Source organism: Nesoenas mayeri (genome assembly GCF_963082525.1).
Source record: "Nesoenas mayeri genome assembly, chromosome: 17".
Lineage (NCBI taxonomy): Eukaryota > Metazoa > Chordata > Aves > Columbiformes > Columbidae > Nesoenas > Nesoenas mayeri.
In genome coordinates this window covers 10,426,279-10,451,366 of record NC_137565.1, presented here as the reverse complement: position 1 = coordinate 10,451,366, position 25,088 = coordinate 10,426,279, and the positions used below count along the sequence as shown (strand labels likewise).

General features: G+C 41.6%; 1 protein-coding gene across 2 annotated transcripts in view; it reads right to left on the bottom strand.

Moving 5' to 3' along the window:
* The window catches only part of CIT (citron rho-interacting serine/threonine kinase), a gene marked incomplete at both ends in the record, with an annotated part of 71,629 nt that extends 47,522 nt beyond the window's left edge, over nucleotides 1-24,107 (bottom strand). For both annotated transcript variants that reach the window (XM_080355410.1, XM_080355411.1), the window contains 9 exons: nucleotides 5,672-5,852; nucleotides 13,202-13,355; nucleotides 14,552-14,755; nucleotides 16,105-16,198; nucleotides 19,914-20,056; nucleotides 20,283-20,384; nucleotides 21,704-21,879; nucleotides 23,136-23,277; nucleotides 24,012-24,107. In XM_080355410.1, coding sequence (XP_080211536.1) covers nucleotides 5,672-5,852; nucleotides 13,202-13,355; nucleotides 14,552-14,755; nucleotides 16,105-16,198; nucleotides 19,914-20,056; nucleotides 20,283-20,384; nucleotides 21,704-21,879; nucleotides 23,136-23,277; nucleotides 24,012-24,107 — 1,292 coding nt within the window. The remainder of the gene's footprint in view (nucleotides 1-5,671; nucleotides 5,853-13,201; nucleotides 13,356-14,551; nucleotides 14,756-16,104; nucleotides 16,199-19,913; nucleotides 20,057-20,282; nucleotides 20,385-21,703; nucleotides 21,880-23,135; nucleotides 23,278-24,011) is intronic.
* Nucleotides 24,108-25,088: the final 981 nt, after the last annotated feature.

Genomic DNA, 25,088 nt, shown 5'->3' with positions numbered 1-25,088 from the left:
CCCAAAGGTTAAAAGTGGATGCTTTTGTAAAGCGTTCCTTTAGTCCCGCTCCAATCCGATCCATCAGATTATCATACTTAAAAATCAATTTATAAAGCGTGTCTATACTCCTACAGAGAAAAGGCAACCATCTGAGAAAGATGAATATTAAATCCCAGAACAGCTGGGTGTACAAACAAGGCTAAAAATGAATAGTTGAGAAAAGTAGTCTAAAAATACAAATTAAAGCTCAAATTAACTAAAAAAGACACTAAGGAATCTGCTTTAAAACGTTAATCAAAGATATGTAAATAGCTGCAAATGTGTACTTGAGACAAGTCTGAAAATCTTTTTACAATAAAAATTTAGCTTTATAGGTCTGAACCATATTGGCTAAAGCAATTTTTTTCTTTTTAATTAGTTTTGGCATTAGCTATCACTTTATTTTTTTCAAATCTGAGACATTACCTAAGAAAACTATAGCCAGTTCTCGCAGACTTGGTTTTATTTGCTGCTTCTGCTTCACCTCCCTAAGTGGGCTAATTTCATTTGTTATCCTTGCTTATTTTATTTGCCATTAATAGAATCAGAGCCTAATATTCCAGGCACCATTTTGCATTTCAGAAACTTCTCCTGGCAAGCCAGCTTGAAGCATCCATAGGGACTGCAACACAGAAGCAAGAGGACGGATTGAGGCAAGAAGATGCAGAGGTCTGTGAAGACAAGTTGGGCTGGGACAGGACAGGGCCCAGGGGACTCGCTTGAGCCAAGCTGGAATTTCATCAGGTGGCTGTAGAGGGAGCTGCTCCTCAGGGCTGGTGGCAGCTTGGTAAGCAAAGAGAAGGCTACAAACTACAACTACAGTGATTCTTCCTCATCCCTATCCAAAGAGAGGAAGAAATTCCTTAAAAATCTATGTTCTGGTGACATGAGTATTTTCCTGTCATAGAAACAGTGCATCTTACCACCAAGTGAAAGTGGACAGTTTTTAAGAGACATCTTTTCCCAGTAATTCCTTCCTGTGTACAAATTACATTAGAACAACTTCATGAGCATCCATCCAACCTTCAAAGTATCAGAATGGGAGCAGACAGAGGAAATCAAGAGAAATGGAATACTGACTAATCTAATAAGCCTTGTCATGGTGAGATGAGCTCTCGACACAGCATGACAAGGTGGAAAATATCCACATTGCTGGGGCACTTACTTTCTTTCTCAGTCAACATCATCTCAGAAAGAAAACACATCCAATCCAACATCAAAAGCCATGCTGCAAAGCTATCATTCAGGTTGGTACCATCTCAGAATATTTCATTTAATTAACTGCTACATCTGGATCAATTCTCCCAGTACAACAGAGCAGTTTCTTCTGCTGCTGCCTCCGAGGCGTGAAAAAAAAAAGATTAACAAAAGGTAACCAGTGCACATCAACAACAAAATTGCAACAAAAGATTAAAAAACCGTATAGTCAAGTCTACAATACCAAGCGCTGATAGCACCAGCTGTGCCAATTGACTTTCACAAGAAGCACTGTCTGCACGACTGAAAAACAAGTGAACTTAGAGTTGACTGTCTAATGGTTTCCCAGCTACACCAGCAGTGGCTCCAACCAGCAGAACTGTCAGAAACGGTGCTGGTTGTGAAAAGCTCCTTCAGTCTTAACATGGTTGAGATGAAGAAGAAAAAAGTATCAGTACAGGAAAAGCTGTAAGATAATTCTGGTTTATCAAACTTGTATCTTAACCTCTCCTGTGTATCACACCTCATACCTTCCTTTGTCCTTTTATGGCACAAGCTCCCAGCTCACCTGTGCTGCTTCCTTCTCACGACGATTGACACCATCTGTCCTAATCCTGGCCCCCACACAACATGCCTATAATCTCATCCCCCGTCCCTCATGCTCTATTCTTTTTAGCATTATACTCATCTGTACCTTCCGCCCCCTCGTAAATGTTTGCTCAGGCTTAAAAAAACCCAACCAAAAACAAACAGTGATACCATCAATCTGTGAATAGAGCTAGCTGAAGCAAAGCATATTTTTGGTACGCTCATCCTGTGCTTCCTCTTTCATCTATCTTTGATGAAAGAGTTTGCCAGAACCCGACAAACTGTTGGAAGAAATCAGTAGTCCTTCTTTTTGGAAGAATGGCCCATTTTAACTCTCAGTATTTTAAAATGACAATTGTGAATCCATATTAAATTTTAAAACTCGGGGGGGGGGGAAAAAAAGACTTGAAAAATACCACTTCTTGGGAACTTACAGAAAAGATTTGGACCATCTACCAAAGCCTCACAACCACGGTTCAAGAATTACTAGGATTACATTTCTCATATTCTGATAGATAATTAAAAAAATAAAGCCCTATATCAGCAACTGAGATGAGGTACGAGTCCCACTGTCAGCCTCGCCTGTCAATATGTCTCTAGGTTCTGGTTTAGCAAGTATTTTGTATTATCCTAAGTTTTGTATCATAAGTAGTCAAGCCCATTTAGCTCCTTACTCCAGTCTCAGAAAAGACAGAGGCAGGCAAACATTTACATCACAAACTATTTTTTTAATTATTTACTTTTTTAGTATGTATTTTGGTATATGTGGTTAGCCCTGGATTTATAAGGTATTTATGTTATGCCTTAGGCCTTCTGCTAGTCATATGCAAAGGACAAGAACAATTTTCTCTCACCACTTGATGCTTATTTCTGGGATCTCAGGATTTTTCTCACTTGTTCTAGGCACTGGAGATCAGCCATAGGCAGGAAGCAAGGTGGGGCTGGCTTTTAATGGAATTAAACCCTCACTCGCCTGTTATCTTGTCACAGCTGCACGCTCACAGCCAAACAAGGAGTCAGATTTGCAGCCAGACAGGCTTTTCTCCTCCAAATGGAGAATTCAGAGGCCATGACGGGAGAAGGAGTTAGCTGGTCCTTCTCTGCAGCTTGATCCCAGTTCTTGGAACTGCATAGGAGATTCATTTAACAAACACTTTGCTAGTACAGGAACCTATGACATAAGCAATGCCCTTGATTTCTCCTGATTGCTTCCCACATTGTCATTGCCATGCCTTCTACTCTTTCATTAGATCTTACATTTGTCATAGAGTCACAAGTTTTTCCCAAAACTCATAGTATGGGGAAAGGTAGAGAACATTTTTCAATGGACCCTTCTATGCTACACACTGACTATATAATTTCTGGCAACAGGTCTAAGTGATGTAGGTGAACCCTTCTAACACTAAGTGGTTGAGAGAAAGAGGAGAATGGAAAACAGAACTTCTTTTATTCTCCTTCTGTCCAGTATTTTTTGAACTGCCTTTTCTCTGAAGTATTTAAAATTCCTAGCTCAGCTATGGCTTCTTCCTGACCAGTGAATAAGGGCAAGAGTATAACCCTGAACTTCATAGCTCGACAGCCCTCAAATTAAAAGCAATTAAAGTTTGCAGGGCCCTATTAATGGCACTCTGCAGTCGCCTGGCCTAACTAGGAGCAGCACTAGAGGCGTTAGAGCTGCGTGCTGCAGACCCAGGCAAACAGCTCTGCATCACTTAGCAACCGCAAGGGTTACACTGGCAGGAGAAAGATTTAAGAAGAAAAATTCTGAACTGATAAACTTGATGACTTAGGACCTTCCAGAGAAGACATCCCAAGATTCACGACAGATAAGCCGATCTCCCCATTTACTCTTCTCTTCCCCATCTAGAATTTTATATTCAAGCTCATGGGGTCAGAAACAGTACTTTATTTCCTCAGGTAAAACATACACCACACAATATTTTATAAGTAATAAGTTATCTTTATGACTCAGTGTTGCAGTGATATTGAGAATAAGCTAGTCACTGCATTATTTAAATACAGATATTTTCAAGTCTCCCTATACTCTTTGCCATATTTAAATCACCTTCTTAGAACAAAATGCAAGTATTTACTGCTAAAAACAAAGAGCATTTATCGATATCTCGTTCAAAAAAAGAAACCACTAAGTTCTATGAAAATTATGTGGGGGAAAATTAAGTACATTATATCTTTTTGTTCCAACTCGGGAAAAAACAGGCCATACCAAGCTTATATTTTACTTCAGTCAAAATTTCTCCAGAGCACATCAATCTCTATATTCTTTTGCTATACCCCTTTTCATCTACTACCAAAATTCAAATATAACCTCAATATGCATTTTCGGTAGTAGCTCCACAAAGCAAGCATATCAATCAATCTGCTCTATCTATATTACTTTTCATCCTTCAGCCTCCAGCACAGTTACAACACTGTTCATGAGACTTTACCTCACACTCCTCTTCAGTTCTAGTCCTGGGCCCCGATTACATATACATTTTTACCATACATATATGGTCACTGTTGAGCCTTTTCTGATTGCTACATGAATGGTCACGTAGCCTTGATAGACGGCTTGCAGTTCCCCAGTCAGAAAAGATAATACCCTAACTTATTTCACTTCTAAAATAAGATAGATTTTAACCACAGGTACCTACAGATATTACATTCCATTTTTCTAATTCTGCTGACAACATAAGGTCATTTTACCAAAAGAATACTTTTTTGGTTGTTATGTCCTCTCTCTTCCTCTTTTTGCTGAGGAGGGACAGTCAAATATTCCTTTTTATCACTGGCATAACCATCCTATAACCTTGATTCACGGTGTGGGCAAGATCAAAGATGTCAACAGCATTACCAGATTGGGTCACACACTTACCGCAGAGCAACTATCACAACCAATATGACAAGAAAATGAAAACTTCATTAAGACAGATTGACAACGAAGTCCCCTAAGGGAACTAACGAGCAGCAATGAACGATGGTTGACACGAAAACACAGCGTCTCAGTGCATTGAGTCACTAAGGCAGCTAAAGCCATTGCATTCCGGGGAGGCCTCACGATACTGAGGTAAGGACTTCTCAACTTAACGTACTGCACTGAGACTTTTCCAATAGCTCTGTCATCAGGAACTAACCATCCACCACACCAAATGGTTTATACCACACTGTTTATATTCTTTTTTCTCTAACTCCATTCTCTTGGGAAGTATATTTCATTTCAACTGAAAACCATTTTTTCTAGATCTTTACCTCCCTCCACGAGCACATACCCTGCATACTTCATCCGAATCTCCAATCTCCTAACACAATACAGCAGCCTTCATATTGAACTTGACCCAACACCACAGTCAGCTGCCGTGAAGCTCCTTCTCTTGTTCACTGACCCATCACTGCACATTCCCAGATTCACGGAGTTCTGTTTCTGTGGATCACCGATTCAGCCCTACACATCTCCAGCACTTGATGCCCACTCTCTGACCCCATAAAATAACACCCCCTCTTTTCCATCTCTGGACTCCTCAGTATTCTCCTTCTTTCAGGGATCTGCAGTACCAGAAATGCAATCACCTACTGCTCCCTGGTTAACAGCAGCAACTAATTCAAAGTATTTGAACAACAATTTTTAAAATAACTGGTTTAGAATCAATCTTTCCATTCCCCTCCCTCCCCCTCATCCCAGAAATAACCACACAACGGTAGGACATGCACAAGCTACAGCAGCAACAGATAAAGCCAGAATCTGGCAGCTTCCCTAAAGCAGAGGCCAGTTAAAACAGCTTTTCCTCACACACACACTGTTCTCACTGTAACAAACCTTTGCATTTTTCCAATAGTCCTATCCACCTAAGCAATAATTCCTACTTACTCTGATCTGAGGATCCCCAATGCCTTGATGAATGAAAACCCCACAAACGGCAAATCTTCACCCGAGAAGCCTGCTGAGTTCAACTGGCACGTAGAGGATAAAACCCGCGAATTCTTCTCTGGTTCATCAAAATTTGAGGTGTCATCATCAGACTTGACAGTAGGAACGAAGGGGGGAGGAGCTGGTGATAAAAGCAAGAAGAAAAGACAAAATTCAGCTACAGTTCACTCTGCAACAGTCCCACTCATTCAGTGCTTGCAATGGCACTGCAGCTCCTGCTTTTAATCTTGCTAACACAAGCAGACTGAGCTGCTGCTCTCAAATCGTATTACAGCAACAAGAGATTAACCCTTAAGCTACCAACATGGCTACCACTCTGCGGGCAGAACGTCTCCCACACTGATTCAACTGACTTTTAGGGTTGGGGATTTGGGATTGTTGTTTTTTGGGGCTTTTTTTCCAGGGTGTTTTGGTGGTTTTTTTATAACACATACATTGAATCAAATCAAAGCATCAGGCTGAGAAAATCATTGCTGTAATATAAAGTAATTCAATTCCGATTCATCTAGAAAATGTCTCCAACCTATCCAGTCAGTGACACTACGTGGGAATGTAGCCTGATCCCTTGCTAGGGGATATATCTGCCCTTTAATCCTACCAAGACTCTTGCCAGCATGGGCTTATAATCAACAACAAACTGGTACTTCTCCTATAAGATTCTAATAAACTACAGCTACTAGATGCTAACGGGTCTTTAGGAAGGGAGGAAATACCAGTAAGATTGTATTTATCTAAAAGAGCTTGCTCAAGATCTGGAACTCTTGTTGGGACACCACTGCAGTCTGGCTCTGATACAATTAGCTCTGAAGAGAGGTATAAATAGCAGGAATTACAGTGTATTTCTTACTGTAATTTCTAAGTTGGTACCACTTAACTTGTTAAGCAGTTGTTTAATTTCGGCTGATTTTCTCGTGTTTGCTTCAGTTTAATTAACCAACAGAACAAAAGAGCAAGTTCTTCTCAATGATGTGCAGCACCCGAGCTACCTGCTGGCTTGGCTACATGTGTGAAAGAAATGAATGCAAAAACCTGCTGTGAAATTCCTGCCTCATTCAATCACGTTTTCTACAGGGTTTTTTTTTATTGATTTCATCACTTGGGTCCTCACTCACTGCAAATCTACTGATCTCCTTTTTGCTCTATAACAGAGCCAGCTCTTCAGTCAGCAACTCGATCCCAGCGCGTTGTGACGAGCTGATGAAGGGCAGTGTGCTAAAACCGTTACCATGGATCCAGCGGAGATCTCCTGGAGCTGGAGGGCTGATGAGAACCAAAGAACCGGGAACCAGCATCGCAACCCCTGCAGTGCAGGCTCCCTGCTCCTCACTCCCCGCACGCTCCGGTTTAACCCCACCTGGCCGCAGTCGTGACAGATGCTGATGCTTTTCTGACCGACACGGGTGGAATGAGTCAGGGCTGGGGCTTGTTGGCTCCCTCTAGGTTGCCAGAGCCTTTCACAGCCCGCGTTTTAACTCTTCCTTCTCTAGCCAAACATACGCTTCAACTACCCACCAGACCAGCGTTAATAGGCAAAAAAAAAAGTGAAAAAATTGTCTGTATAAACTGCCAAATCACAACAAGACACGCAGACTTTGTTAGCAGCTCCCCGAGGAGCCATTCTGACGCTGCTCCCAAGCAAGGGAGTGAGGAGAAATTTTATGAAGCAAATAGGATGCTGCTCACGTACAGTAGCTCCAAGTACATTAGAATGAGATGAATGAGGAAAATACACAAATTAAATAGGTTCTGGAGTAAGCAGTTTTAGTTACTGGCTCCAGAACATTTCAATTTTCTGTCAATATCATGAATTTATTAATTTCTGCTATTTTATTTGCTATAATATCAGTTTAGATCCAATATAATGCTGGCATTTATGTACCGTAACCATAATTTTGGAGTACAGATTGTTGACAAAGATCTGTATTTTTAAAAAAAATCACTTAATGTCAGGATAACATGTAGCTACTCTTTCATATGTTCTTCATGATTAAAAACAGAAGCAACAGAAAACAGTTTGTAAGTATATCATCTTTAAGACAAATAACAAGCCCAAAGTTACAGTTAATTCATAGCAGAGTAGCATAAGTTCAGGAATTAATATTCTTTCATTTAGAACCTCTGCTGAAAGAACTTGCACATCTTCTCACAGGAAGGGGTTGCTGTGGGCTTTTTAACATTGTCTTTGAAGACAGATATTGTCTATGAGGTTAAGTAATAGAGAAAACAGCCAACTATTCACTTCGTCTGGGGAAGTCTAGAATCTTTCTTAAAGAGGTAGCAAAAAACAACATAGCTTCCTTTTTATAATGGTATAGCAATGCTGTTACATACTCCTCATCTTTGAAAGAGAGGTCTAGTGCCTTCCTTCTCACCAGAAATCAGCCCAGAAGATCTTCAGAGTCATCGTCAAGCCCTCGCAATTAGAAAGTAAGTCTTTTCTCTTACCAACAATAAGAATTGCTAGTCAAATCGCACACAGAAAACAAAATATAATTGAAATATGCCCAAGATCAGCATGCACATAAAAAGATGAAAAGCACTCAATAGGGGAACAATGGATGAAAAAAGATAAAACTGAATTTGAGATGGAGCAAAGCTTTGGGGCTGGTGGGAGACTAGTTTAAAGAGCACCATGTTCTACACTACGATTTCCTCTGATGTTTAATAAAATAGATGAACAAAGAGAAATTGTCAACACTAGATTAAAATAATAATGAAAACATCTTTTGCCCTCTATTTTGCATTCAGTAAAAATCCATGACTAACAGTCCAAAAACCCCGCAACTTTGCAGTACAACCTCGCTACGGTATTTGTACCAAGAAAAAGTAGCAACTAAAAAGACAATTTTTAAAAAGTCATGCAACAAAACCACCTCTCAACGTTAAGGAATTCTGAACTGTCCACAGTGACTGGAAGTGAGAAGCAGAACTTGTTCAGAAGTTTCACGACACTGGAAAAGACTCAGAGGTAAGAGGGACTATCTTTATGGAAAACAAAAAAAAATAGTTAGATCCGATCTGATTGTGTAAACTATTTGGTAGCTTCTTCACAGTCCTTTATTCCTAAGACTAAAGATTCCTTTGTCTGATGCCCAACATATCTACAGAATAAACAGCAGTCTTGTAAAAACAAGCTAAGATAGACAAGCAATATGTGGGTCACATAGTGACATAATCTCTGGTTAATTATTTCTTGCTTAAAATCAAAGGGCTGTCACACAACTATGGTCTTTTCAGAACAAGATGAAGATCAGTGAATGTACATACATTGATGTGCTTATCAGTTGCTTCTTTAAAGGGAAGAATCCTTTAGCAGAGGTCAAGATAAGCCTCTGAGAACTAAATGTTAAAACCAGCATGTGACAAGGTGAAAAATTTGCACTTTTTCAGGCTCACCCAAAAGGGAGGCAAAACTATTATTCAAAAAGACATTAAATTCATTGCTTCTACTCATACAAACTGGTTGGCTATGAAGTCCTCTTTTTGTCTCTGATACGTTACAAGTGAACGTACATGTTCTGGTTACCATTTAAAGTATTCTATCTTGTAGAGAGCTGTATGTTTTAAAAAAGCCAATTGCTTGCCTAGATACCTCCCCACTTGTGGAAGGATGTAACCCTCTTCCATCTGTTCCAAAGGATGGCTTTCAGAGGAAAAGGGGGTGTTGTAGGTTGCTAAGTTTAAAAAAAAAAAAGAAGAAAAAACCAAAACCACCGCACATCCACTGCAGCACTTTAACCAGTTTATCATTCAGATTAGATAAAATGGCTTTTATGGAAAGCTTTAAAACAAACCAAAACACCAAAAAACAGACAAACCAAATGTGCACTAGTGTGTGTATTTCTGATGAGTTCAAGGAACGTTGCCTTGATCGGGTCTTTCAAGCCTTTCAAAATATTTTCATGCAAATTCAGAAGAGAGAGATTTCATTTCCCCTGGGGCAGTGAAAGACTTAACGGAAGTAGGAAATTTAAAGGAAATACAGGATGTTTCTTAAGAATAAAAATGTGTTTTTTCTTGATCTCCAAGGTGCTTGCTGAGGAAAAGCAGCCACCCAGCCTTTTAAAGCAAGTTGGGCATTACTCTGCTTCAGGCTTTAACAGGCCTATTTGAGTAAAGTGTTATGGAAGAAAAGCAGAAAATAGAAAGTCCAAGGGATGTAATTTAAGGATGTTTTCTCAAGACTGCTTAAAAAAATGGCATTATACTAGTTCTAACCAATCTCTACAGTATTATCTTTTCTATTCTGTCAAGACAACAATCCAACACATACCTGGAGAAGCTGGAGAGTTGGGCGGGGAAAATGGAATGCAATATAACAAGGGCAAGTGTAGAGTCTTGCATCTGGGTAGGAACAACCCCAGGTTCCAGTATAAGTTGGGGAATGACTTACTAGAGAGCAGTGTAGGGGAAAGGGACCTGGGGGTCCTGGGGACAGCAGGGTGACCATGAGCCAGCACTGGGCCCTTGTGGCCAGGAAGGCCAATGGTACCTGAGGTGGGTTAGAAGGGGGGTGGTTAGTAGGTCAGAGAGGTTCTCCTGCCCCTCTACTCTGCCCTGGTGAGACCACATCTGGAATATTGTGTTCAGTTGTGGCCCCTCAGTTCCAGCAGGACAGGGAACTGCTGGAGAGAGCCCAGTGCAGGGCAACAAAGATCCTGAAGGGAGTGGAGCATCTCCCGTGTGAGGAAAGGCTGAGGGAGCTGGGGCTCTGAAGCTGGACAAGAGGAGACTGAGGGGTGACCTCATTAGTGTTTACAGATATATGAAGGGTGAGTGTCAGGAGGATGGAGCCAGGCTCTTCTCGGTGACAACCAATGATAGGACAAGCGGTAATGGGTTCAAAGTGGAACACAAGAGGTTCCACTTAAATTTGAGAAGAAACTTCTTCTCAGTGAGGGTAACAGAGCCTGGAACAGGCTGACCGGGGGCTTGTGGAGTCTCCTTCTTTGCAGACATTCAAACCTGCCTGAACACCTTCCTGTGTAACCTCATCTGGGTGTTCCTGCTCTGGCAGGGGAATTGGACTGGATGAGCTTTTGAGGTCCCTTCCAATCCCTGACCTTCTGTGATTCTGTGATTCATTAAATAACAGAAAACAACAAATACAGAGAGCATATATATAAATATATGCTCTCATATATATATATATAAATATGTTTCAGCACAATACTCCAAGGAAGGGGAAAATTACCTGTGGAAACAGATTCAGTTAAACCTAACCTTAGGTTTAATGGTTGGATTCTGTTCCTGTAACTCAAGAGCTGATTCAGATGCTACTTGAACCCAAGGAAGTCGGGAGCTTCTGGAGAGGCAACTATCTTTTGGGAAGGGGTTTACTGAAAAGTCAAGTGTTTCATAGGTTACCACAACAACAAAATGTTAACACTGAAGAAACCCTTAATGACACATTCTTAACCCAAATTGGCAAATTAAGAATAGTTATCCTGGAGCTCCCAGCATGGTAACTTAGCTACCTGCAAGGCAAGGGTACCAATTTTTTCCCTACCTTTCTCAGTCTGAAACAGAAACATCATTGCTTTTATAGACTAGAGGAAAGTCTGACTGTGCCGACACAGAATTTATTTAACAATCATAGAATCATTTAGGTTGAAAAAGACCTTTAAGATCGAGTCCAACATTCCAAACCCCCAAAGTTTTTGACCAGGTTAACTTGAGGGAGTGAGATTCTTTAATCTAAATCCAAATCCTGTGACTTATTCCAGCACTCACTGGTTTCCTAATTTTCTCAGGCTGCCATTGCTCCAGTTAAACATCACTATCAGCAGAGGTCAAGATGAGAAAGAAACCTTTACCTTTAGATAGCCCAGGTCAAACCCAACAAGGGTTTTGAATCGAATGACAGCAATGCTGTCCTGAATAAAGCAGCAAATGGAGAACCACTGCAGAGAGCAAAGCAATAGGTGATACATTGAATCTGCTACTAAAAGCAGGAAGACTGCTGTGTTTTGTGCTAGTTACAGGGGAGGTTTATGATGTATGAGACATAACAACGAAGTCAGGGGTCAAAACTGCATGAATTTTCACAGTAGGCAGGTCCGGATATTACAGGGAATGATGCAATCCACTGGCCAGCTGCAGGCAGAAACGGGAGTTTTAAAATCCCAAATGATTATTTCAACATTCTAACGACATCAGGGCCGCCCACCAGCTTGCCCATCAGCGTCACCATTGGCACGTGAAATGCCAAAACACTCAATTAAGTTGTGCGGTTGTATGAATACTGGATAGACAATTGCCAAGGAAACACCAGAGCATATGCTCACATGCCATTTTTTCCCAGATCTGAGATAACACGAGGCAAATGCAACGCAAACAATTCAGAAATGGAAACTGGTGGCTTAGGTCGCGCTCTGGGGAAGGAAGGCAGAGCGAGCTGAAGTCTGGGAAATGTATGCTGAAATGATAAAGCAGACTCAATGCCCAATGGCTCTCAAAGGGCAGAAACAAGGGCATTCTGCAGAACAGCAGCTCCACAAGTTCAAAATTAATGAATCAACGGAAAAGCGAGTAAACATTCTGTGGAGATGACAGCTGAAGTGCTGCGATAGTCATCAAAAGTAGAAGCACTGGCTTGGCAATTTATCATGGAAAATGGAGCACAATCATTGCTCTTACAGCAGATTTGATAAAGAATAGAAGGCAGACATGTTCCTTGCCCAGATAATCTTACAGTCCAAATAATTCAAAATACTATCCAACACAAGTCAGGCACTCATACACAGATCGCTGATGATGAAGGAAATATTTGATTTTGCCATGGAGCTGGTGCCTCAGTACTTCCAAATTCTAAATTCCATTGCTTCCATGGTACTATAAACAATTTTCTGCATAGAAAAGTATCTGCTTCACTGATTTTATTCTATTCCTAGTGGAATGAACAGATTTTTGACAGAAAAATTAGTCATATATTAGCCACATAAACTTTGAGGAAAAACTCCAATGCCCCTATGACCGCTGACATTTTATCACCTATGGGAACTAAAAAAAACATGTTGAAACCTTAAATGAGGTTGGATCACAAGCAATGAAAGAGAGAGAGCTGAAGATCGAATCAAAAATATTGAGATGAAGTCAAACTTAAGCAAATGGAGGTAGAAAAGGCCTGAAAGAACATCCTGATGCGTTTTAATCTAAGGAAGGAAATGAAAAGGACCATTTTGGTTTTTCACTCTAGTGCCTGCGGTAATAGACCAATTGCATTAGAAATTCATATAGAAGCGTATTAAACTTCATCTTCCCTTACAATTTTCACCTGAGAGATGTTAGCGTATCCTATTCAAAAACCAAAATGAATTGTTTTGTTAAAAACACCTGCTGCAGGACACAGTCCTGCTTCATTATGAATAATTATTCAGGTCAAACACACTTAAATACTCACATTGCACATATTTTCATGTTACCCAATGAAAGAGGAATTGCTTATAAATACAGTATTATTCTACTTACAGTTACGGATATTATTCCAGTCAATGTTAGAAAAGAAAGGATGGCAGCAGAGTCCCTCATAACCCAGCCTTTCCTTCTGCCCACACAGCAGGCTCTGGATCAGATCAAGAAATTCACCACTAACCTTCACATCCTCTGGGAACTTCAGAAATCTCTGCATTAGAAAGAAAAGGGTTTCAGTTAGTGGGAAAACAGTCCCAGAACAGTAAGATTAAGTTCCATTATTCTGCAATATGTCAGGCACAAAGGCTAAATATTTACAGCATACAAATAAAAGTATTGTGCGTTTTTCCCAAGTAGGATTTATAGGTATTTACTGCAGTAAAGATAACACAGGAACAGCCGCTCCCGACCAGACAAATGGCAGTCCCAGATCACCATCTTCTGCTGAACCACAGCAAATGGCACAAACAAATAGAAGAGTAAAACAAGACATTCTCCCAAACTTCCAAGGATTCGTGGTTTGGGATTTTCTGAAGCAGGGGTGATGTCTTCATATTTGACAGGTATCAATGGATTCTTCTTCTATCAATTTTTCTAGTCACTCCTTGAACACATATAAACATTCAGTAGCTGCAAGCTTGCGGCAAAGAGCTTCCTAGCATGTGCTCAGAATGTGCTATATCAAGTATTCTTTTTTGTTTGTAAGGCAGTTACTGCTGGCTATTTTCATTTAATGCACCTAATTCCCATCTTAGAAGAGATAATAGGCAACCATTATTTTTTCACTTCCTCCCAGCTACACAATTTTTTCTCTTTCCTACTAAATCCTACCATTCTACATGCTACTTTTTGGACTGTTACTATGAATTAAACTAAGATTTGCATGGAATATAGTATCAAGATACTGTTCTTGAGCCCATCACTGGGTAAAGTTGAGATACTTTTCCCTTCAGATGCATTAGTTTAAATTTATTGACACTAAATCTCAGATGACGTGTTAATCATGCAGACACACGACATCCCCAAGTCTTTCTACAGATCTTCATTGCTAGCCCTTGCCTTTACTATCCAGAAACACTTAGTTAGATTCAGAAGCTTTATCAATCCACAATTCATCCTTTCAATCCTTTTTCTGAATTATTTTAGACATGCTGCAATTACACTTGCCTAAGATGGACAGCTACATCTGTTTTAATTCATGCACTGCAAATGGTTATTTTTAGACACCTGTTACAAAAAATAAGATCTACAATACAGAGACATATATAAAAAATGTAAGCATATATGCTTACTATTTTATGGACATGACAAATGAAGAAACATCCCTAAGCTTGTTTTGTCAACTGTAAAAACATAGTCTTTAGTTAGAGCCGTTTCACTCAAGGCCATGGAAGGAGTTCTCTCTACCTGAAAGTTCATGATGTTGTTGAAAGTTTTAACTGAAGTTCCTTCAGTGAACGGAGATCTTCCGTAAATCATTTCATACGCAATGACTCCTAGGGACCACCAGTCGCATTCTGGACCATATGAAGCTTTGCCATCCCCATTCAAGCCCGTTAGCATTTCTGGTGCCATGTAGTCAGGTGTGCCAACAGGTAGCTTGGCGTTCACCTACAAGCAAAGATACACCAAGTGACATGACAGCACTTTCTGTTCATTGTGGTCTTGGTACAACAACAAATCTTTTTTCTTCTTTTTCTTTTTTTTAAATGAGACACAACATTTAGCCCTCCAAGCTAATTTTAAGTAATTTTAAGAAGGCTGTTAAGCAAAAAAAGTACAAGGTTAAGGGAACTGCTGATAAACAAACAGAAAGCAAGCTATTTGGTATAGAAAGTATAATAATCAGAGTGAACAGTTGCTAGGAAGTATAAACAGCTGACGTAGAAAAGCAGCATCCTAAAAAGCACAGGGTTACTAAACACGGGTGTTTTCAGCAGTACACATACTCTAGCACTGCTGTTTCAACTCGTATTAACAGCGACATCATCACTGAAATTTCAAAACCAGTCCCATTCAGACATAAATATTCCCTGCCCTCATTCCATGCTGTGTCACCCCTGCCTGTCTACCTTATATTCATGATCAGCGAAGTACTAGTATTTCAATTTCTGGCGTAATTCAGGAGGCCAAACTGCAATCATTTTTGCACCAAGTGGTATAAGGAATAAAATAAAGCAGCAGGCAGACTAACACAGAAATCTGAAGATGATTGACAAGATAATGTGGAAAAAAAATGTAAAGGAAAAAGGTGATGCAGAGGAGGACCAAAAAGGGAAGAATAGGGAAAACAAAAAATTAAGAGTCACAATACTAAGAAAATGCTACCAAAAAATTATAAAACAAGACAGGAATCTGGTGTAGAATTTCATATTCTCACTTAGATACATTTTAATTTCAAGTTATCAACTGAAATTGTATGCAGCTACCTAAATTTACAAGCAACTTATGAAAAAACTCAACCACTTCACAGCTTTGAATATAGTGATTTCTGCTAAGTAAAGCCCAGAACGCTGGAATGTGACTCATTTCAGTCAAGAACTCCTCAGTCTTCAAAGCTTTGCCACCTGAGTTACAACAAGCACAGTTTTCAGTCCAATTATGTACAATTATAAATCCATATCCTTCCTTAAGCACATCATTGAGCAGTTGTAAGAACCTCTAGAAGTATGATTTTGTATTGCAGTGCAGCACCATGAAAAAGCAGACTTGCCTTTACCTTACTTGTGTTTTAAAAATTTAATAAACAAATATATATCTACTGAGAGCTGCAAAAGATACTCAAGCTTATGTTTGAAAAGCCATTCATATATGGAAAAAGATCATTGTGAATAGATTCCATATTGGACAAGAAAGGCAGAAAAACAAGTTGTAATCATGGAATAGATATCAGGTTAATTTCCCTTTTTGACTGGACTATCCAAACAAGCCATAGACAAAGTTTAAATCCACATTATTACCATTCTGTTTACTGTCATTTTGGCAGCTGACCCGAAGTCCACGAGTTTAATGTGTCCTGTCCGGTCAATAAGAACATTCTCTGGTTTGATATCTCTGTAAGCAAGAAGAGAGCAATCAATAACCTTTCCAAACCGTTCTCCACTGTCACAGCAAACTAACAGGATATTCCTTTCCAGCTGCACCCAACAGTGCACTCAGTTGCATAAAACCTCAGCAAGGGGGAGTCTTATTTCACAGAAGGTCAGGGATTGGAAGGGACCTCAAAAGCTCATCCAGTGCAATCCCCCCATGGAGCAGGAACACCCAGATGAAGTTACACAGGAAGGTGTCCAGGCGGGTTTCAATGTCTCCAGAGAAGGAGACTCCACAACCTCCCTGGGCAGCCTGGGCCAGTGTCTGTCACCCTCAGTGAGAAGAAGTTTCTTCTCAAATTTAAGTGGAACCTCTTGTGTTCCAGTTTGAACCCATTACCCCTTTTCCTATCATTGGTTGTCACCAAGAAGAGCCTGGCTCCATCCTCCTGACACTCACCCTTCATATATCTGTAAACATTAATGAGGTCACCCCTCAGTCTCCTCTTCTCCAAGCTCCAGAGCCTCAGCTCCCTCAGCCTTTCCTCACACGGGAGATGCTCCACTCCCTTCAGCATCTTTGTTGCCCTGCGCTGGACTCTCTCCAGCAGTTCCCTGTCCTGCTGGAACTGAGGGGCCACAACTGGACACAATATTCCAGGTGTGGTCTCACCAGGGCAGAGCAGAGAGGCAGGAGAATCTCTCTGACCTACTGACCACCCCCTTCTAACCCACCCCAGGTACCATTGGCCTTCCTGGCCACAAGGGCCCAGTGCTGGCTCATGGTCATCCTGCTGTCCACCAGGACCCCCAGGTCCCTTTCCCCTATGCTGCTCTCTAATAGGTCATTCCCCAACTTATACTGGAACCTGGGGTTGTTGCTACCCAGATTCAAGACTCTACACTTGCCCTTGTTATATGTCATTAAATTTTTCCCCACCCAACTCTCCAGCCTGCCCAGGTCTCTGATGGCAGCACAGCCTTCTGGCGTGTCAGCCACTCCTCCCAGCTTAGTGTCATCAGCAAACTTGCTGACAGTCATTCTATTCCCTCGTCCAAATAATTAATGAATATATTGAATAATATAGGCCCCAGTACTGACCCCTGAGGCACTGCACTAGATACAAGCCTCAACTGGACTCCGCCCCATTGACCACGACTCTCTGGCTTCTTTCCTTCAGCCAGTTCACAGTCACCTCACTACCTGCTCATCCAGACCGCACTCCCTCAGTTTAGCTGTGAGGATGCTGTGGGAGACTGTGTCAAATGCCTCACTCAAGTCAAGGTAGATCATGTCCACCGCTCTGCCATCATCCATCCATCTTGTTATGTCCTCATAAAAGTCAATGAGGTTGGTCAAGCACGACTTCCCTTTGGTGAAGCCATGTTGACTGCCCCTAATGACCCTCTTATCCTTGATATGCCTTGAGATGGCACCAAGGAGAAGTCGTTCCATCATTTTCCCAGGGATGGAGGTGAGGCTGACCAGTCTATAATTACCCAGGTCCTCCTTCTTGCCCTTTTTGAAGACTGGAGTAACTTTTGCTTTCCTCCAGTCCTCAGGCACCTCTGCGGTTTCCCAAGACTTGGTAAAGATGATGGAGAGCGGTCCAGCAATGACCTCAGCCAGCTCCCTCAGCACTCACGGGTGTATCCCATCCGGACCCATGGATTTATGGATGTCCACATTGCCTACTGCTCCCTAACCCAGTCTTCATCAACCGAGGCAAACTCCTCCATTGTCCTGCCTTCCTCTGGGGCCTCAGCTGTACGGGATCCTCAGGACAGACTCTGGCAGAGTAGACAGACACAAAGAAGGCATTCAGTAATTCTGCCTTCTCTGTATCTTCTGTCACCAGGGCACCCACCTCGTTCATCAGAGGGCCTACATTGCCTCTGGTGTTAGTTTTATCTGCCACGTATTGAAAAAAACTCTTCCTGTTGTCCTTGACCCCTCTTGCCTGGTTGAATTCTAAGGAGGCCTTAGCTTTCCTAGTTGCCTCCCTACACCCTCTGACAACAGCCTTATATCCTCCCCAAGTGGCCAGCCCCTCCTTCCATGAGCTATAAACTCTCCTCTTCCATTTGAGCATACCCAGCAGTTCCCTGTTTAACCACACAGGTCTCCTGGCTCCCTTCCTTGACTTCATACATGTCAGGATGCTCTGATCTTGTGCCCGGTAGAAACAGTCCCTGAACACTGACCAGCTATCTTGGGCCCCTTTACCTTCAAGCAGCCTTGCCCATGGGATTTCCCCCAGCAATTGCCTGAGAAGGCCAAAGTTCGCCCTGCTGAAATCCAGGGTTGCAGTTCTGCTTGCTATCCTGCTCCTGCCACATGAGATCCCGAACTCCACCATCTCATGATCGCTGCAACCAAGGCAGCCCTCAACCTTTACCGCTTCAACCAGCCCCTCCTTGTTAGTGAGGATGAGGTCCAGCAGTGCACCTCTTCTAGTCGGCTCCTCCACCCTTTGCATCAGAAAGTTCTCGTCAGGGCACTGGAGGAACCTCCTGGACTGTGGCTGCGGCCGAGCAGTCCTTCCAACAAACATCAGGGAAGTTCAAATCCCCCACCACAACCAGGGCCTGTGACTGTGAGGCTGCTCTCAGCTGACTGTAGAGGCCTCCTCAACTTCCTCACCCTGATCTAGTGGCCTATAATAGACACCCACAATAGTATCACCCTTGCCAGCCTGCCCCTTAACTTTCACCCATAGACTCTCAACTCGCTCCTCATCCGTGCCTGGACAATACTCAATACATTGTAGTTGCTCTCTCACATAAAGAGCAGCTCCACCACCACGCCTGGCTGGCCTGTCTTTCGTGAAAAGGACATAGCCATCCATGACCACATTCCAGTCATGTGTGCTGTCGCACCATGTCTCCATAATTGCCACCAGGTCATAATCTCCTGCCCTAACACAGGTTTCTAACTCCTCCAACTGGCATTCTGTTTCCAAGCAAATTTAAAAGTAGCAAAGTTCTCCTTATTTCATGGAAAGTTAATAATTATCAAGAGAAGATGGGAAGAGAAGGTAGTTCTGCACCTTGAATACATTGTAACCGAGTTTCATCTAAGTATTATGTAGCTTTCTTCCCAAATTTCCTCACATCTGTACATCTTTCAAGCCCAGACAGCTACCCTGCATTAGAAAGCCACAGCCTATGCTCTAAGTGCAGCCACTGCAGCTGCTTGGAACATAAAATACTTCATAACATCTCCAAAGCCTCAGAATAGAATAAATTTATTAAGTGCCAATTATTTTAAAATACACACAGTAACAGCCTTAAAGCCTTAATCTGATCTTTAGAAAACTCTGTGATATTTAACTACTCTAACATCCTATACTGCCCTGGTCACCAATCAGCACATAAGAAGTTTTAACAATGGCACTAGTTTCCTGTACTATTTGGCACTAAAAGCAACAATCTCTGAAAAATATTTTAATTTTGTATAGCACGATATTAAGGCTTATTTTTACTAAGCCTCCATAAAATATATGTAACAATCCTTTCTTGATATTAGTTTGAACTTTACATCAAAGCTAATGCCTTTAGCTACAATTATAGTTGGAGTCTGATTAATATTCTAATTTTCTCTTTTGATACAGCATACGAAATATGGTCCTGAAAGAGCACAGAATATAAAACAACAAGAACGCATCATTCCAGAACACTTTTTCTGGGGCAATACTGATCAAATATTATCTGCAATGCAAGCAATCTTTACCTACCGGTGTACGTAACCCATCTGATGGACACTGTGAATGGCTAAAACCAACTCTGCAAGATAAAACCGCACCATACTCTCGTCTAGTTGGTCCTCATATCGGTTTAAGAGTGACAGTAAGTCCCCTCCAGGCTGATACTCCATTACCTACATAAAATGTTAAAGGAACGTATATAGTTCATACATTACAAAAGACATTCCATTCTATACAAAAGGTATTCCATTCAACTCCTCCATATCACACTGGACACATATCAAACAGTGGCATGTAACGCAGGAACGTTTACAGAAGATGAGCACATTTCAAGAATCATGTTGTTATTCAAAATAAAAATGGCAATAGAGGAGAAAAGAAACAGAGAAGGGGCATTACCAAGTAGAGATTTTTCTTGTCCTGAAATGCATATTGCAACTGTGGAATCCATGGACTGGTGCTCTGAGATAATATACTGCGTTCTTCCTCAAAAAACGACACCTACAAAAAAAGGAAGTGTTCAATTATATCATGATGAAAATGAGTCAGAATACATTAGAATCCCCTAATTTTACAAAGATTTCAGTCTGTGTGGCACACACCACAAAGAAATTACACAGAAAATCTTAAATGCTGTTTCCTTATAATGTGCACCTTTAAAAAGATAATCTTCCTCTTTTGTGTTTTTCCTTCCCCTCCCACATTCTGTTGTCCAGCTTGCTTTCAACTGAACGGTCCCTGCAGCAAGGCCAGCTTCCCTTGCAAACTGGTGAAGCACCTGCCAGTCTGCAGTGCAATCCTGGTTGACCTCATCGGGACTGGCCCTAATAAAATAAAACTCATCTCAAAAGAATCAGACGAGCAGAAAAGAAGCGAGAGCAATTACAGGGTAACATCTTACAGCTAATTCGGTAATAAATTCATTGTAAGGTATTAAAATACAAGGCTGTCTTAAAATCATCCTCTAGCATCTATTTAATTATTCAGATGTGCAGCCAGACAACAATAAATTAATTTTATTACAAAGATACTGCAAGTTCATTTAGATCATCATTCCCTGCTTTCACTGGCCCACACTCAACAAGGCTGAGTAAGTGTCATATTGAGGGTACTATCATATTTGCTTTCTTGTCAACCTTGTCTTGCCATAGCAAGAGTAATTTTGGTTTATTTTCATTTCTGGTAGCCACAAACCACGCTAAGGCATCTCAGGAGCAACTTAACTGTGCCATATATTGGGAACAACTGATGCAGATATTGCTGTATAAATTCACGAGGTCTTCCATGGAGTCTCTCTGGCTTGTCATCTCCCATCACTGAAAGATTAAGTTCTGTTTCTCACCAAACTATGATAACAACCTCCATTATCTCTTTTTTTAAGTTTTCAAGTAACACATTTCTCAAAAGCTAGTGAGAGGCTCTCCATAAAATCCAGTCACCACAGTTTGCCTTCACACCCACTCTTGACATTCTATGCCACTCTTTAGAATAAAAAAAAACCCTTTATGAATAGATTGCTTGAAATTTCAAGCTATCAACGAACAGATCAATACTGATCCAGTATTTTCTTCATCTGCTTTTCCTTGTCTTACAATTAGATGGTAAGCTCTTCAAGACAAGGGCCACTTTTTGTTTTGGATGGCACCTCACCCAATAGATTTATAGACTAAAAACTGCAGAAAATATATTACTCCACTGAAATGTAAGATGATTCTTTTCAAGATGCACCTTAAACTTCCTTCTAATAGTAGTGACAAAAAGGAAACATCCAAGAAATTGCAATTTATTGTTCTACTATCATAACAGAAAACTATACATACGTGCTCCTGCGCCAACAAGGACTCCTTGCTCATCACCTTCATAGCGTACACGTCACCAGTCGCTTTCTCTCTGACTACCTTTACATCTGCAAAGTGACCGCAGCCAACCACACTCTTGACTTCAAAATCCTTCACACTGGGCTGCAGTTCCCTTAATTCAGCTATAATCTCTGCATCTATAAAAATAAAATACTTATTTTTACGTGAGCCAACTGGCATTTCGCAACAAACATAACATCAAAAATGGAGGGGGGGGGAAACACACATTTAGTTCTAGACTCTCAAGAAATGTTAAATTGTTCCAGAATATGCTTCTTAAAAAAAAAAAGGCATAAAAAATAGAAAAAGGCTGTATTAAGGCATAGTTTAGACTGAAATATGGTACATACAAAAGAATCAGGAAATGGTAAGACAGTTCCCATAGCAACCATAATTCTGCCCCATTCATAACATCATAGGCTGATAATCTCTTTTGTTTCTCATTTCTTTCCAACCATCCTTTACAAATATTAAGTGTATTCTCTCCATGTGAGGGTTTTACCCAGCCGAGTTCTCCGAGTCAAGCGGCAGGGTTTGCTCCTCTGCCTGTGGGAGGCACTAGTCTATTGTCTAACAAATAACCGTAGACGTTTATTACAGATATTCAGTTCAAGTTTTCCACTGACTAGTTTCAACCCAAATGCACTGTGATAAGCAATTGTTCTCTGTAGATTCTTCTAAAAATTCTTCAGACTAGCAGAAAATCACTCTCCACTAATAATACCTAGAAATTGTTGGATGGAGCTATTACAGACAGCATGATACGTTACATTTAACCCGATGGCTTTCTACCATATCTTATTAGAAAAACTGGTGAACCTTTTTTTTTCTTTTCCCTAAAACGAATCTGAGCACGTTATCAGTAAAATATTTACTCCATCATAAAATACATTTCTGAAGCACAGAATTACTATTTACAAGTTACATATGCAAAATTCAGGTAACACGCGGAATCCAAAAGATTATTTCAAGCTGAGAGAGCCAAGGATTACCAAATTACTTTCTAGAACTTTGCTTCTCATATTTCTAGTCACTATCCTGCTCTCAATTTCTGATATCTTTCTATTGCACATACTTGGAGCTTTGCTGTGTGCAGTAATCATCCACTTTAAAGAAAGTGCCTCCTCAACTATAAATACAGTACAGATTAAGAAGGATGCACATTCGAATCACAGCACTTCATAAGCCACTTGCATTTGACCTTTTTGGACCTGAACAAAGCTTTACTAAGATTGCCAAGATCTCCTTTGCAATATTGAGTCTGCCCACAAAATGTCAAGTGCTCAGACCCCTGGGTTACAATCATGAATGAATCAAAGCATTATTTAGATATTAACATTCTTAAGCACTGCCTTTTAAAATGACACCTGAAAATTAGTTTAAACAAACTTACACTTCTTGACAAAGTTGCCAACGTGTTTAATTTTCATTAAAGCAGGGTTTCTGCATTCTTCAAAAAGAACGAATAAAGAATCCAGGATGCCTTCCCGGGAGAGAGGAGACATCTGCTGTTGAGTCACAAAGAGTGGCTTCCCCTGGAAAAAAAAGAAGAAACAGCAGATGGAGTCTCAGACAACAATGAAAAGCCTCAAATCAATAACATATGTATAGAGCGGATTATATATTATTCATTTAAAAATCATGACTCCAGAAATTAGACAAATAATACAGAAGTGTGAGGTAAATATATCAGCTGACTGCATCTATCTGTAATAGCTGGTACAGGTATTTTACTTCTAGAAAAAGCAATCTTTTCAAGATCGTTGAAATTCAGATCACCGTTTTCTTGTAACCATCTAGATCCTACCAATGACTCTGATCTGACTGCTTTTTTTCTTGACATGGCACCATGTGGCTTTTTTCATGGCACAATCAGTACCAATATTAGCTCTAGAAAGAAAAGCTGCTGAACCTCAGATGATCAAATAGCAGCTGCTTAAGTAAACCCACCTCATGACAAATCCTCAGCTACATCACCATGAAAAAACTGCAAATTGCAGGATACAGAATGCAATATTCAACCTCTATGTGGGAAAATCTGCTCTGACTAAAACAATAACACATAACAGTCACTATCCACTGAACTGTCTGCAAACCAGGCACATGCTTTAAACTACAATAAGTTACTGCCTTCTTTTACCCCTTCCTCCAATAGACCCCACAGGCACACTTTGAGCGTTCACACAAACAAGCAAAAGTGTATTTTATTCTGCTGGGTAGGGACGCAGATAGAACAGAGACAGCTAATTCCAGGCTAGATGCTCTTTACCTGGAAGAGCTGGTTTAGCCGAGAAACGCGGCTGGTGATGGGCTCCATTGGTCCGGCCTCTACTGCATTTCGGGAGCCACACTTAAACTTCAACATCTTTACCGATTATTTGGTATAAAAGATCACCTGAAAAACAGAATTGGGACATCAGGACTTTGAAGTACAGGGTGACTTTAAATAAAAGGATGGGAGGGCTATAATTTGAGCAACGTTTGTATTTCCTTGGTGACAAAATTTATTAAAACTACCAAGTTTGACCGCGTCCGGACGCCGCAGCAGTTAACGTGTTTTGGGTGCGGGCGGACAGCGAACCCTGAGGGCGCGGGGCCCCGCACACGGCGGCGCTGGCGGAGCCACCGCCCGCGGCCCCGGCCTCTCCTCAGCGCAGGGAGCCCCGGCCGCCCGCCTCCCCTGGCCCCGGCTCCGCCGCGCTCCGCACCTGCCGCCCGCTTTGCCGCCATCCAGGTTTGAACGCAGCCAAGGGCGGGGCCCGGGCGCCATCACTTCCGATGACGCGCGCCCGAGCGCCCCCGCCTCAGCCAATCCCGGGGCCGGCTGCTGGAAACGCGGCCGGCACGAGCCGCGGGCTCCCTGGGGGCGTGGCTGAGGCCCCTGGGGACGTCACTGCGCGTCACTGCCCGCGCGGGGCGGGCGCGGCGGCCGTTAACGGTTTTAACCGTCAGGTTGGTGGCCCGGCCGGCCCGCCCGCCGCTGAGGGGCCGGTGCCGCAGGACGCCCCCGCTCCGCTCCATCCCTCGGGAGAAAGCGGGGGCGGTGAGGGGAAGGGCTGGGCAGGAGCTGTGCCAGGTCGTGGCTGTCGCTCAGCTGCTGCTCTGCTCTCACGATTCTGTTGCTGTGAAGTGTACACAGCACTTGGCCTCTATTTCTTTTTTTTCCCCACCCTTTTCCAAATCGTGAGAGGCAAAAATGACTCATTCTTAATAGTTCTGACTGGAACTGGTTCAACTGTAGACCAGACGTCATAGTTGGCAGCAGTTAACTGCCAGGTAAGACAGCCAGAGGGGAAATGAGAATGTTTTTAGAAGCTTTAAATTTTCTTCTGTAAAATGCTTATTT